Genomic DNA, 14,542 nt, shown 5'->3' with positions numbered 1-14,542 from the left:
GAGCAGCGTGGCTGGTGCAGATGCCCCCTACTTTTTGGTGAGGCTAATATCCTTAAGCTGACTGGAAGCATGAGTACATCCTTTCTCCAGTACGTGATAGGCCAAAGCCTTCCATAAGAGGTTTTTTTGCTCTATCTTTGGAGGAAAAAGAGCATTCCCAGAGAAGTCCTTCCTTCTGGGAAATAGCAGAGGGCCAACAGGTTTCAAAAAGGGGTCAGCAACTGTCTTGCCAATATCCCTTCTGCGAAATCTGAAAATGGGGCTGCCCCCCTTATCAATGGGGCTCCCTCTTACCTGGAGTCTATCTCCCAGAGGGATATAGCTGCTCCTCCTGGAAATTCAAGATCTCCTGCTGCTTCTCCTTCAAGTCTTCCAAAAGCTGCTGCCATTCCCCCTTCCCATGCTCCCAGCCCCACCCCTAGCTCCCGGCGCTGGGATGGCAGTGGAGAGGACAGCAGAGTCTCCCTCGGGCTGCGGACTTCTGTCTCCTGGGAGCACTCTGGTGAGCAGAACACAGGGGTGTTTATAGTGTGGGGCCAAAGGTGGCAGGAAGAGGAGCCCAGACACATCCATAGGGACACACAGGGAACCAAGGCCACAGGAAGACCAGTTCACGCTACAGCCGCCCAGGGAAGCAGAGCATCCGCTCATACAGCCACGCACCCTGGGGAGTGGGGAGCCTCCACCTTTGCAACGTCTTTGGTCTTCTTTCATAAGGCCTCCTTGACGTTTAGGGAAAACACTCTGGTTTTTAACATTCGCTCTTGTCTAGGTTTTCACACACTCTCTGTGCAACGTTTCACTCTTGAACTTTGCCAAAGATCAACACCAAGACTTCTTGTCCGTGGCTCTGAGACGATACCATTACCATCATTCTGAAAATGGGGACAGCTGTTCTTTTCCGGGCTTGCGGCGTCTCTCTGCTCTTCATGGTTTCTCAAAGGTCACTGACAGGGACTCTGAGAATCAGGCTGCAGGGGTGTCACTCCCGGGGGAGTCTCCAGGCCTGGCAGAATGTCCTCATGGAAACCTTACGATCTCCCCCCCAGGAGGTCTGCCGAGGCTGTCCAGGCACGCAACGGTGGCTTAGTCGTGGTGCCTTCTGTCTGATCTGTTAACTCGGGGCACCGAACTTTGGTTTCTTCCCCAAGCAGTGACCTTTCTGCACATCCTCCTGCTCTGAGGTGGCTAATTTAGAAGCATCACTTGCTGTCTTTTCCCTATCCCACAAGCCTTCTTTCATTCTGGGATTAACCCTTTTGCAAACTATTCTTAGCCTTTTATGGCTATTCCATAAATATGTGTAAGTAAAAATAATTTTTTATTGCTAATATATTGACTTGATCGAGTCCGTTAACTCTAACGTCAGCTGCCCCCAGGCCACACACCCATCCGCGGGTGCCCGTTGAATTAGACCCAGAGTTCTGAGGATTAGTGACCAGAGAGGAGCCCTGGGGACTTGGGTGGGGGGAGGGGGGAGGGGATACAGGGATGACAGATTGTTACCGGGAGGGACACACAGAGCTACGGTAAAGTGTGGAGAGGCAGAACAGACACCTAACCAGTATCCAATCTGACAACTTACGATTCTGGCTATCTGAATGTTTGTGGGTCGCACCGAGGTGGTAGGTTTCTTAGAGCTGTGTCCCTGGAGCCCATGGTTGGGACCTCTCAGGAAGCAGCCCTTTCTAGGCTGAGAATAGCCAGGGCACTTTGGGTTGGGTCTGTTTAGCTCTGTCACCTCTGCCTTCTCCTCTTTGCTTCTCCCGTTAGGGACTGGTGTGGGCAGGGAGGAAAGGAAGTGGGGAACGAGCACAATTTGTGGCTTTTACCACCTAGCTCTGGAAACGTGACTCGGCTGAACCTGAAGGGCCTGGTTTTCTTCCCTGAGGACTGTGTTCTCATGGTAAAGCTGAGACGGGGACTCCAGGCCATGACTGTAGAAGTTCACGGTGGATCCTCTTCCGGCAAGTGCGGGCAGACAAGCTACACGTTTGGGTGACGGACGCTTTCAGCAGCTGCCCATTCTGTATCTCCAGAGATATTATCCCAACCCAGAAGAAATGCCTGGGGACTCGAGGCCTGGGCATAAAGCCTGATGGGCCAAATGCCTGCTTTCTGTGTACCTCCACATAGAGGGTTCCAGGCGTGCACCACCATATGACCTACCTTCAGTTGTTCGGGAGGCTCTTTCCCCTAAACAGCTGCCGCTGTGCACAGGACGGTGTGTGTAGCTGGATGGTCTCCAAGTGACAGCAGCCTGGGGGACAGTGTGGGGACAAAGGCCACCTCAATGAATGGCTGGGGGAGGCTCAACCGACTGAGCCACCCAGCTGCCCCTCAAATCACTTTTAATAGTGAAGGACGACAGGAGAGCCTGCACTGACCTAGGGATCTGAAGGCCAGTTAGAGAGGAGGAAAAGGCAGCCCCAAGGAAAGAAACAAGATGCAGAAAGACAAGTGGGAGGGGCACTAATGACAGGGGACACCTCCCATACCATTGTGCTGAGGGTGTGGTCTTTCTCTGACGATGACAACTGTCTTAACTGTTGGAGCTGAGCTGTGTCCAGAACCCACTCACCTGTATAGTTAACACTGTCCACTTGACGTGATGTCTCCTGGCCTTGACCAGCACAGCTGGAAGTGAGAAAGTCTGATGCAGAGGAGATGTTCGCAGGGTGGGGACCTGTGTAGAAACAGCCTCCCTTTCAGCAACAACTCCTGACTGATGGAAGAATCTCCTATGGCTGTGCCTGGCATTCTGGAAGGTTCTAAGAGTGGGCTGTGAGGAAGCAGGATGCAGGGAGAGAGAAGGACATGAATGTGAGAGCACAATGTGGGTCCCTGACTTTCCTAGACCCCTCCACGGGCTGTGCAGGTGGTTCAGGCCCTACCCGAGCCCCACGGGCCTGGAGGACCCCAGCTGTGGATGCACCCGCCAAGCAGATCAGAACAGCCAGGCACCTGGAACACAGCAAGCGTCTGGGGAGGCAAGGTCATGGGAGCTGGCCGTTGGAGCTTCAAGGCACATGCCCGTCCCCAGGCTCTACCCTCAAATTTCCTCTGAGATCAGAACTGGAAAAATCCGCAGTGCCTTGTCAGGCTGGGGCCTCACATGACGGTCGGGGTACCCTCTAAGACACATCTGGGAGCACCAATTCACGTAGAAGAAAAAGACCCTGTAAGGCAGCCAGTCTCAATGCGGATGTACTGACGCCAGTTCAAGGCTACCACGTCAGACACAATTTCATCACGGGCGCCGTTCACTCAAGAGGCTGTTCGGGACCAGCCCCAGCTCCACAGCCACGTAGGGCTTCAGAGGTACTGGTCATGCAGGTCAGGCAGCCCAGAGGAGTGGAATCGGACAAGGGTCGGGAGAGGCTGGTTCACTGGAATGAGTTGTTGGGGGTACAAGACATCGGCTTCATCTCAGGCCTTACCTACACTAAGGTGTATACTCCCCTCGAAGGCAAAGTTGGAGGAAACTGCACTTCCTTGCTAGCATCAGGCCCAAGAGACTGGCCTACGTGTCCTCCGATGAGAGAGAGCATCTGCCCTTGGCCCCTACAAAGGCATCTGCCCAACTCCGAGCTCAAATCTACACAAATGCATGTATTCCTTTTGAAAGCAGAGCTGGAGGAAACGAGACTGCTTGCCAGGTTGGGGCCCAGCTGACTGGCTGGAATATCCTCCAGTAAGAGACACATCAAGAGACAGCCTTGATGGCTGGAGAAGCCGGAGACCCCGTCAGGCAGCTCGTCCAAATGGGGACTGACCGTCCACAGTTTAAAGCCACCACCTCGGAGATTTTCAGGGATGGACGCCCTTCACACAAAAGGCTATACATGTGGTTGGGGACAGGCCCACTCTCCAAAGGCCCCAACTGCCCAAGGCCTGCCGATGGCTGTATACTGCGTAATCCCTTCTTGCTCTGGTCACTTTAACCAGGGACCGGGACGGGGTAAGTGTTGGGAGAAGCCTGGTAACTAGAGGGGACTATTGAGCGGACAGGGCATCTGCCTAATTCCAAGCCCTAAGTTACATGAATGACCTATTCTTCAAGAAGGCACAGCTAGAGGGAACTGGATTGCCCGGGATGGTGGGGATAGCCTCTAAAAGGAGACCCCTGGGAGCCTTGGTTGCTGGAGGACCCTGGGGCCCCATCAGGCAGCCAATCCAAACGTGGTTTCACCATCACCTATATAAATTTGCCACCTCAGAAAGATTTTCTGATGTGGGCTCTTTCTACCCAGAAGCCATTCAAGTGGATGGGATCCTCCCCCAGCTCCACGGGCTTGGAATGCCCCCCTGGTGCCCAAGTCAGGCTGGCCAGGTACAGACGGTGCATGTGCAGGTCAAGAAAGCCAAGGACCAGGAACAGGGCATCTGTAGGGAAAGTCTAGGTCACTGGAACAGGCTATTCGGGGTACCTGGCAACTGCCCAGTTCCAAGCAAAACGCGCACAGAATGGGAGGAAAGCACTCCACCTCGCCAGCGTCCTGCCCAGCTGACTAGCCTGGGTATACTCCAATAAAACACACAAGCCAGCCTTGACTGCTGGAGAAACCGGGCACCTCAGAGACAGCGGGGCTCAATGTGGGCCAGCTGGAACCAGTTTAAACTTGCTGCCCAAGACACACTGTAGGGCACAGGGTTCCTCTGCCCAGGAGCCTATCAAGGTGGTTCAAGACCTTCCTGCACTTCTGCAGCCCTGGAAGAGCCCTCGCTGCCCTGGGAGGCTGATGAGGGGCATATGCAGAAACGCAAGTCAGGGTGGCCAGGGACCTGGGGTCGGACAAGCGTCTGGAGAGGCCCCAGAGAAGGAGTGGGCATCAGGGGCACAAGGCCTGATTCCAAGCCCTGCCCTACACAAATGCACGTATTCCCCTGAAGGTAAATCTGTAGAAGTCTGAACCACCTTGCCAGGATGGGGCCGGACAGGCTGCCCTGGAATTGTTCACTAAGAGACCGGCTGTGGCCCTGATTCCTGGGAAGCCCCCAGGGCGGGGGGGGGGGGGGGGGGGGGGTCCCGGAATCACCTGGCATCTGCCTGATCCCAAGTCCTCACTCACACAGATGTGCGTATTCCCCCTGATGGTCAATCTGGAAAAGCGTGGACCGCCTTGCCAGGATGGGGTCTGCTGGGCTGCGGGAGCTCCTCCAGCAAGAGACACGTGGGAAAGCCTGGGACCCCAACAGGCCGTCAGTGCAAATGGGTATGGACTGTCACCTGTTTAAAGCGGCCACTTCAGAAAGACTTTTTGGAGATGGGCTCCATCCTTCCCAGAGGATACCCAAAAGGTTCTGGACCAACCCTAGCCCCTGGCAGATGGTAGGGGGGAGACCCCGCCCTCTGGCTAGGCTGAGGGGTGTATCCTGTTCATGCACAAGCTGCCCAGCACGGGAAAACCAGGGACCTGGAAAGGCCTGGTCACAGGAGAAGCAGCAGGCTGTGGGGGGTACAAGGCATCTACCTAATTCCCATTTCAACCTGCGCCAGGGTGCATATTACCTCAGGGGCATAAAATGAAGGAATACGAGCATTTGTGTGGTTCAGGGCTTGGAATTAGGCGGCTCCCAGATACCCCCACCAGCCGCCCTCCCCCTCATTCCCCCCACCCCGGTCGTCCCCATCCCCCCTCGCCACCTGTCCTGCTCCACGTGGGCCTCTACCCAGACCCTAGTCACAGGGCCCCGCGTGCATCGCGTCAGCCCCCCTCGGGTGCAGGGGGAGCCCCGGGAGCCCGTGCAGCTCGCTGGTTCCCGAGCCACCCGCTTGGGCTCAGGGAGGAGGGAGCACGCGCCCCCACATCTGTCTGTGGCGGCCCCGTGAAACTGCCCCCACTCAGTCCCCACTTCCACCGACGGCCTGATGGGGTCCCAGGTGTCCCTTGTCGTAGGAGCCCCCGCAGCGCGACCGCCCCGGCCATCCACACTCCGCCAGCTCCGCCCGCAGGAGTACGGAGGCGCCCTGGCGTCGGTGAGGGCTTGGGAAAAGGCAGATGCGTGCGCCACCCACCCTCTCCCTAGCCTCGGCCTCCGCAGCCCCTGGCTCTGCCCCGCGCCGGCAGGTGCAGGCTCGCGCATGCCCAGTACGCAGCACGTCGGGCCGCCTCGGACACTTGGGGCCCTCCGGGCCGGAGGGGCCTCGGGCGGGGCCCAAGCCCCAGGCCTGACACGCCGGGCAGAGAGATTCCCCAGCTAAGCTCTTCCTGGGGCGGCGGTTCTCAAAAGGCAACCCTTTCTTTTTGAGGCCGGTTTTGGCCCAGTTGCCACTTGGGGTCCCTGTCTCCCCCAGCCATCAAGGCCCCCAGGGGTCCCTTATTAGAGGAGGCCCCTCGGCCAGTCAGCCGGCTTCCCGGCATCGGGGTTGCCTCCATCATTACCTTCAGGTTGATTATGCGCGTCTGTGTAAAAGAAGGCTTGTTAACGGGTTTTTAGTACCTCAATAGCCCTCTCCTGTGACCTGGCCTGTATACACAACTGCGGAGTTCCAGGTTTCTCATGACCTTGCGCTGGGCTTCGCTAGCGCGTGCGCAGTATGCACCCCGTCCGCAGGGCCGGGGAAGCTTTTTTTTTTTTTTTTTTGTAGGCGTTTGGAGTTACGGCCGGTTCCAAACCCGTGCATAGTCTGCTGGACAGAGGCATCTCCCTGAAGCTTCTCCTAGGTTCCGTAAGTATATTTTAATATTTATGCATTTTTAAGAGAGAGAGAGAGAGAGAGAGAAAGAAAGTAGGGGAGGGGCAGAGAGAAAGGGAGACAGAGTCTGAAGCAGGCTCCAGGCCCTGAGCGGTCAGCACAGAGCTCGACTGGGAGGGAGCTGGAACTCAGGAGCGGTGAGATCTTGAGCTGAAGTCGAAAGCCTACGCGAGACTGAGGCACCCAGGCGCCCCTCCGGGCTCCATCTTTAAAGAGGCAACAGTTTCCATGTGGAGCAGTTGCCTGATGAGTAGCTGGGCTTCTCCGTCAGTTCTTCCAGGTATCTGTAACGGAGGACTCCTCTGCCAGAGGGCCTGCTCCGCTCTGGGAAGACAGGCCACTTGCTGTAGCTCTGCATTTGGGGGGCAATGTGTGTATTTTGTGTGGCTTAGGGCATAGAATCAGGCAGATGGAGACACACACAGCCCCCATGACTTGCGCCCCTGCTCCTGCCTCTCACCATAGCTTGCCTTTTTCCGGTTCCCAGGTCCCCTGACTTTCATTCCCCACGCATTCAAATTCTGCACTCTGTCCCAGCCTTGGGCTTCTGGGGACCTATAGGACCGTGACACTCCCAGGCGCCTCGTATTTGTGGCGACCCCAACCATGCGGCACTGCCCTGCTTTGGATTCCCCTCAGGGGGGATACACACGGTTGTATTAATACGTATAATCAGGCTGAGGCCAGGTTTTCCCGACAGTCTTCTTTTCCCAGCACGATATCACTCCAGGACCCTGGTTGGCCACCCTGATCTGGGCTGCCCACATCGGTGGAGTCCACACTCCATTAGCCTTGAACTGCGGGTGCACCCCAGGACTCCAGGGGTCTGGGAAGACCTCGGCCGCCCGAATGGTCTCGGTGTGGAGAAAGCCCGCCCCGTGGTAACATCTCTGAGGCTCCACTTCGGGGACTGCCTACCTGAGGGTGTCCTGGGCATCTTCCAGCCCCAAGGATTCCCGTCAGGCCTTCAGTCCCAGTGGGGACTGGCTGTCACCAGTTTAAAGCTGCCATCTTGGAACGATTTTCTGAGGTGGGATTCCTCTGCCCGCGAAGCCGTGCCGGTGGCTCGGGACTGGCTGGAGCTCCACAGGCCAGGAGGGCCCTGACTGCTCCCCTGGGACCGCTGGGGTGGGTGCGGCACATGCGTAGTCTGTGTGGGTCAGGAGTCCGGAGAGGCCAGGTCAGTGAGGCAGGTCGTTGGGGGTCGTTGGTCTCCCTCCGAACCCTAACCTGTAACGTGCGCATTTCCCCTCTAGGTGAGGCTAGAGGAGTCTGGACCGGCTTGCGAGGATGGGGCCTACAGTGCTGCCGAGGTCATCCTTCCGCAAGCGACACCGGTGAGTTTTCACTGCCTCCAACAGCCAATCCAAATGCTGAGTGCTGCCAGCTTGGGCTGCTGCCTCAGAAAGATGTGGGGTGGGGTGGAGGAGTTATGAGATCGATCCTGCTGCCCTGGGGCCCGGGTAGGTGGTTTGGGACCCACCCGAGTTCCACCGGCTTGGGGGGCCTCGGCTGCCCCCGGCAGCTGATATGGCCCATGGGGTGCACGGGGGGAGCCGTGCAGCTGAAAGGGGCCCGGAGACCCATAACCGGGCAAAGCGTCTGGAGGGGCTGGTCCTGGGAGTGGGCTGGTGAGGAAAACGGGCATCTGCCTCATTTGAAGCGCTAACCTCCACAAGTGTGCGTATTCCCACTTGACAGCAGGGGAGGGGGAATCTGTCTCGCTGGATGGTGGGGGGAGGGAGGCAGCCAGCAAGGGTCAGGGTGCCTTCCGATGTAACAGGCACCTGGGAAGCTTGATGATTGGAGAAGCGCAGGACGGCCTCGGCGGCGGTCCAGATGGTGATTGACTACCGCCCATTGAAAGCGGACATCTCAATTTAGGGAGCGGGTACCCTCCTCCCTGGAGGCTATGCTGGTTTGGGGGACCAGCCTGAGCACAACAGGCCTGGAGGGCCTCAGCAGCCAGAGGCCGGCTGATAGAGAGCAAACTGCATATGTGCGGGCAGTGCGGGTCAGGGGTCCAGGCACCTGAAACATAGCAGCTGTAGGGAGGGGCCAGGTCACAGGAGCGGGCTCGTGGGGATACCTGGCATCTGCCTAACTCCAAGCCTTATTCTACACAAATGCACACATTCTCCTTGAAGGCTGAGCCAGTGTTGGGCCTGGCTAACCCCTGGTGGGGGTCTCCTCCAATAAGAGACAGCTGGGAACCTGGATTGCTGACCAAGTTGGGGGCTCCATTGGGCAGTCAGTCCAAATAGGGACTGACTATTGCCAGTTTAGAGCTGCCTCCTCCGGGGTGCCAGGGTGGCTCAGTCGGTTGAATGTCTGACTCTCGATATTGGTTCACGTTGTGATCTCATGGTCATGAGATGGAGCCCCGTGTTGGTTAAGATTCTCTCTCTCCCTCTGCCCCTACCCTGCTCATTGTGCGTGTGCTCTCTCCCTCTCTCTCTCTCTAAAATAAAAAAAAAATTAATTAAAAGAAAGTGTTTTGGGGGTGCCTGGGTGGCTCAGTGCGTTAAGCATCCAACTCTTGATTTTGGCTCAGATCATGGATCTCGTGGTCTTGAGATCGAGCACCGCATCAGGCTCCATGCTGAGTGTGGAGTCAGCTTGGGATTCTCTCTTTCCCTCTCTCTCTGCCTCTCCTCCACTCATATTCTCTCTGTCTCTCTCCCTCTCTCACTCTCAAAATAAACAAATAAAGAAATTTTTCCAAAAAAGAAATAAAAGGAATCCAAATAGGTAAGGAAGCAGTAAAACTTTCACTATTTGCATATGACATAACACTATGTATAAGAACCCTAAAGTCTCCACCAAAAAAACTACGAGAACTGATAAATGAATTTAGTAAGGTTGCAGGATACAAAATCAATGTACAGAAGTCCATTGCATTTGTATATGCTAATAATGAAACAGCAGAAAGAGAAATTAGGAAAACAATCCCATTTACAATTGTACCAAAAATAATAAGATACCTAGGAATAAACCTAACCAAAGAGGTGAAAGACCCATACTCTGAAAACTATAAAACACTGATGAAAGCAATTAAAGAGGACACAAAGAAATGGAAAGACATTCCATGCGCCTGGATTGGAAGAAGAAATTTTGCTAAAATGTCTATACTACCCAAAGCAATTTACACATTTAATGCAATCCCTCTCAAAATGCCAACAGCATTTTTCACAGAACTAGAACAAACAATCCTAAGATTAAATGGAACCACAAAAGACCCTGAATAGCCATAGCAATCTTGAAAAAGAAAAGCAAAGCTGGGGGTAACACAATTCCAGACTTCAAGTTATATTACAAAGCTGCAGTGATGAAAACAATATGGCACCAACATAAAAACAAACACATAGATCAATGGAACAAAATAGAAAACCCAGAAATAAAGCCACAATTAAATGGTTAATTAATCTTCAACAAAGCAGGAATGAATGTCCAACGGGAAAATGACAGTCTTCAACAAATGGTGTTGGGAAAACTGGTAAGCTTCACGAAAAAGAATGAAGCTGGGCCACTTTCGTACATCATACACAAAAATAAATTCAAAATGGACTAAAGACCTAAACGTGAGACCTGAAATCATAAAAATCCTAAAACAGAGTATAGGTAGTAATGTCTCTGACATTAGCCATAGCAACACTTCTAGATATGTCTCCTGAGGCAACGGAAATAAAAGCAAAACTAAACTGCTGAAACTGCATCAAAATAAAATGTTCTCCACGGTAAAAGAAACAATCTATAAAACTAAAAGGCAATCTATGGGATGGGAGAAGCTATTTGTAAATGACATACCCAATAAAGAGTTAGTAGCCAAAATATATAAAGAACTGATAACAACTCAACACCCCCCCAAAAACGAATAATCCAATTAAAAATGGGCAGAAGACATGAACAGACATTTCTCCAAAGACTAGCCTCCACACTGGCAGCACCGATCTTGATGCAGGGCTCTATTCCCTGAACCGTGAGATCATGACCTGAGCCAAAACCAAGAGTCAGACGTTTAACTGACTGAGCCACCCAGACGCTCCCAGAACATGCTACTCTTGATCTCAGGGTTGTGAGTTCAAACCCCACGTTGGGTGTGGAGCTTACTTTAAAAAAAATGTTAAAAATAGAACTACCCTACTAGGTAATAATAGCAATACTGGATATTTACCCCCAGTATACATAAACACTGATTCAAAAGGACACATGCACCCCTATGTCTATAGCAACGTTATTTACAATAGCCAAATTACGGAAGCAGCCCAAGTGTGTCCATCAATAGATGAATGGATAAAGAAAATATGGTGTGTGTATATGCAATGGAATATTTTCCGACCAAAAAAAGAATGAAATCTTCCCATTTGCAAGGACATGGATGGAACTAGAGAGTACAATGCTAAACAAAATAAGTCAGAGAACAACAAGTATCATATGATTTCACTTACATGTGGAATTTGAGAAACAAAACAGAGGGGAACAGAGAGAGAGAGAGAGAGAGATAGAGAAACCAAGAAACAGACTCTTAATCACAGAGAACAACTAAAACACTAATCCAATGGTTATCGGAGGGGAAATGAATGGCGGCAACCGGTGAAATAGGTGATGGGGACAAGGTGATGTATGGAAGTGTTGAATCACTATATTGTACGCCTGAAACTGATACAATATTGTGTGTTAATTAAAAAATTTTAATTTAAAAATTTTAAGAAACACTTTATTGCTAAAAATGCCAACCATTATCTGAGCTTTCAGCGAATCATAATCACTGATTACAGATCACTATAACAATAATAATTTAAAAGTTAGGTGTATCGTGAGAATTACCAAAATATAGAGAGAAGGGAGGACATGTTGGAAAATGGTACAGATAGACTTTTGGGTCATAGGGTTGCCACAAATCCTCAATCTGTTAAAAAAACAAACAATATCTGCAGAGTATATTCAAGTGAAGCAGAATAACATGAGGCATTTTGTCATAGGACTTTTTTAGTGCAAATGGGAAAAACTGGGTATTTTTTCTTCCTTTGTAGGAATAACCCAGTTCATCCCTTGTGTGTCTTTTTTCTCTGTGTGTCTCCTTTGCCTTCACAGAGAACACTTCACTTCTGATACTTGTGGTCACCATGCCCCCTACACACACCCTTCAGATGACATTCACAAGCCCAGGCTGTCACCTGAGCTTCTGACCAACCGGCTATATATCGGAGGTCCCAATGGGCCCCTCGTTGGGTTTGATTAATTTGCTAGAGTAGCCCACAGAACCCAGGAAACACTTACATTTATTAGTTTATTAAAGGATTTAGTAAAGGATACAGATTGGCAACCAGATGAAGAGATACATAGGGCAAGGTGTTGGAGAATTCCAGGTGCAGGAACTTCTGTCCCCGTGGAGTTGGGATGAATCACCCTCCTGGTGGACGTGTTTACCAACCTAGAAGCTCTCCAAACCCCATGCCATTGGGATTTTCTGGAGGCTCCCTCATGTAGAAATGGTCAGTTATTAACTCCATTTTTAGACCCTCTACCCTCTCTGGAGGCTGAGGGTTAGGCCTCAAAATTCCAAAGCTTCTAATCATGGCCTGGTCTTTCTGGTGACCAGCCCTCACCCAGGAGCCAACCAGGGGTCCACTCAGAGTCACCACAATGAACAAAAGATGCTCCTTAAAACTCTTAAATCTTAGAAATTTCCAGGAGTTTGGGGCACCTAGGTGGCATCCGACTTCCACTAAGATCACGCTCTCACAGTTGGTGAGTTCGAGCCCCGCGTGGGGCTCCGTGCTGACAGCTCTGAGCCCGGAGCCTGCTTCGGATTCTGTGTCTCCCTCCCTCTCTGCCCCTCCCCCCCACTTGTACTCTGTCTCTGTCTCTCAAATATAAATAAAAAACATGAAAATAATAATGATAAGAGAAATTTACACGAGTTTTAGGAGCCCCCTGTCAGAGACAGGGCCAAAGGCACATGTTGCAAGGAAGGCTCCTAGTGTTCTTATTACTTAGAAAGTCATAAGGGCTCTGGGGGCTTTGTGCCAGCAACCAGGGCAGAGGCCAATGTATATAGCTTCTAGCATCTAATGAATATTATTTGGCTTTTGAAAAATGTGTATACGTGACTTCAATAAAATAAAATTTAATTTAAAAACTAAAAATAAAAAAGCCAGGACTGGATGAGATCATGAGGCAGAAAGAACTACTGAGCCCAGGGCCCATCGGGTGTTGAGAGGTCAGGAAGATCAAGAGGAGCCAGCAAAAGAGACAGAAGGAGCAGCCAGAACCATAGGAGAAGAACCATAAGAGAGGGTGTCCTGCCTGGAGGCCAAGTGGAGAAAAGATTGCAAGAAGGAGAGGAGGGGCAGGCCTGCCAACTGCTGTCGGTAAGAATGGAAATTGCTCATTGAAATGTGTATAATCGAGGATAATCTTCAAGAGCAATTTTGGGGGAGGGAAAGCCTGACCTAAGTGGGTTCTGGAGAGTCTGTAAGGATGGAAAGTCAGAGTGGCAAAGACAACGACCCTTCGGTAAGAGAGAGAGAGTAGGGGGTGTCGAGAGGGGGCTCCGTGCGTGCAACTGTGAGCCTTTGTGCGTGGTTTTAAATGAAGATATGAATGTTGACGGGAATGACCTGTTACGGCACAGGCTGGGCATGTGATTTACATCCATGTGTTCCTAAAATAAACTCTAGCAGGACAGACAACATGAACCTTTTACTGCGGTTCTGGACTCAGTTTGCTAAATTTTAAGATTTTTTGCATCTGTGTGTAGTATAGGTTTGGAAGGCTAAGCTGGTTTTCCTAAGAAAATTAGAAAGCTATTTCTTGTTTTCTGTGTTTGAAAGACACACACAGAAACGTCTCATCCCCTGAGCGCATGTGTTCATTAAACTGAACACATTAAATTAAATTAAATTAAATTAAATTAAATTAAATTCATTTAATGAACTCATTAAGTTGCCTGGACCAAGTGGGGAAACGTGGTTACACGGATCAAACAAACCTGGGTCCTATTCCAGCTTTTTCTAATAAATGAAAGAAAACTATATAACAGCAAGGTACCTACCTTTACTTCTTTAAACTTCAATTTCCTTTCCTGTACAACACTGTTGTGTTAGTAATAGTAACTATCTTATATTGTTGTGGAAGATTAAATAAGACAATTTATGTAAAATGTTCAGCATGCCATCTAAATATAGTAAATGGTGAGTGAGGCCAATAAATGTAGTTACTATCATTAACGATTAATTATTTTTCTTTAATGATTTTTCCAATTTCTCCTATTAGTTATTGACCCACTGATGTTTCCTACCGCTTCGTGAATTATTTTTTGCCAAAAGGTCTTTGACTTTGTTAACAGGTTGGGCTAATTTTTTTTTATTGGGTTGGATACTTCTTTTTTAAAATGTATTTATTTTATTTTCGGAGAGGGAGAGTGAGTGTGTGCGAGCATGCATGTGTTGGGGAGGGGGCAAAGAGAAAGGAGAGAGAAAATCCCAAGCAGGCTCCACACTGTTAGCGTGAACCCATGAACCGGGAGATCATGAACTGAGCCGGAATCAAGAGTTGGGACGCTTAATTGACTGAGCCACGCAGGCGCCCCTGGGTACTTTCAGCTCAGTTATAAACAGCAGGCTATAAGCTAGCAGAGAGGGAGAGAAGGAGGCCAAGGGAATGAAAGAGGGTAATGGATGAACCAAGGTCCACAGTGAAGAGAGGTGACACCAAGCACACAGCTCCATGGGTCAAAAAGGCACAGCAGCTACTGAGGTTGAAATTAAGGGACAAATTGGTGTAGACGGTTTTAAACGTAAAGGGAAGGAAGAAAGAAGGAGGAGGAGTCTCATGTTA

At 50.9% G+C, this 14,542-nt stretch overlaps 1 protein-coding gene across 1 annotated transcript; it reads right to left on the bottom strand.

The window, feature by feature from the left end:
- Positions 1-272: 272 nt before the first annotated feature.
- Positions 273-4,164, bottom strand: LOC122229371. The gene is made up of 5 exons (XM_042954389.1): positions 4,043-4,164; positions 3,657-3,825; positions 2,582-2,782; positions 2,170-2,260; positions 273-499 (listed from the first exon to the last, which is right to left on the bottom strand). The coding sequence occupies exons 1-5, from the start codon at positions 4,162-4,164 to the stop codon at positions 291-293; spliced, it is 792 nt and encodes a 263-aa protein (XP_042810323.1). The 3' UTR covers positions 273-290.
- Positions 4,165-14,542: the final 10,378 nt, after the last annotated feature.

This window comes from Panthera leo, chromosome C2 (assembly GCF_018350215.1).
Source record: "Panthera leo isolate Ple1 chromosome C2, P.leo_Ple1_pat1.1, whole genome shotgun sequence".
NCBI lineage: Eukaryota > Metazoa > Chordata > Mammalia > Carnivora > Felidae > Panthera > Panthera leo.
The sequence above is the reverse complement of the archived record's forward strand: the minus strand, read 5'-3'. Positions and strand labels throughout refer to the sequence as shown.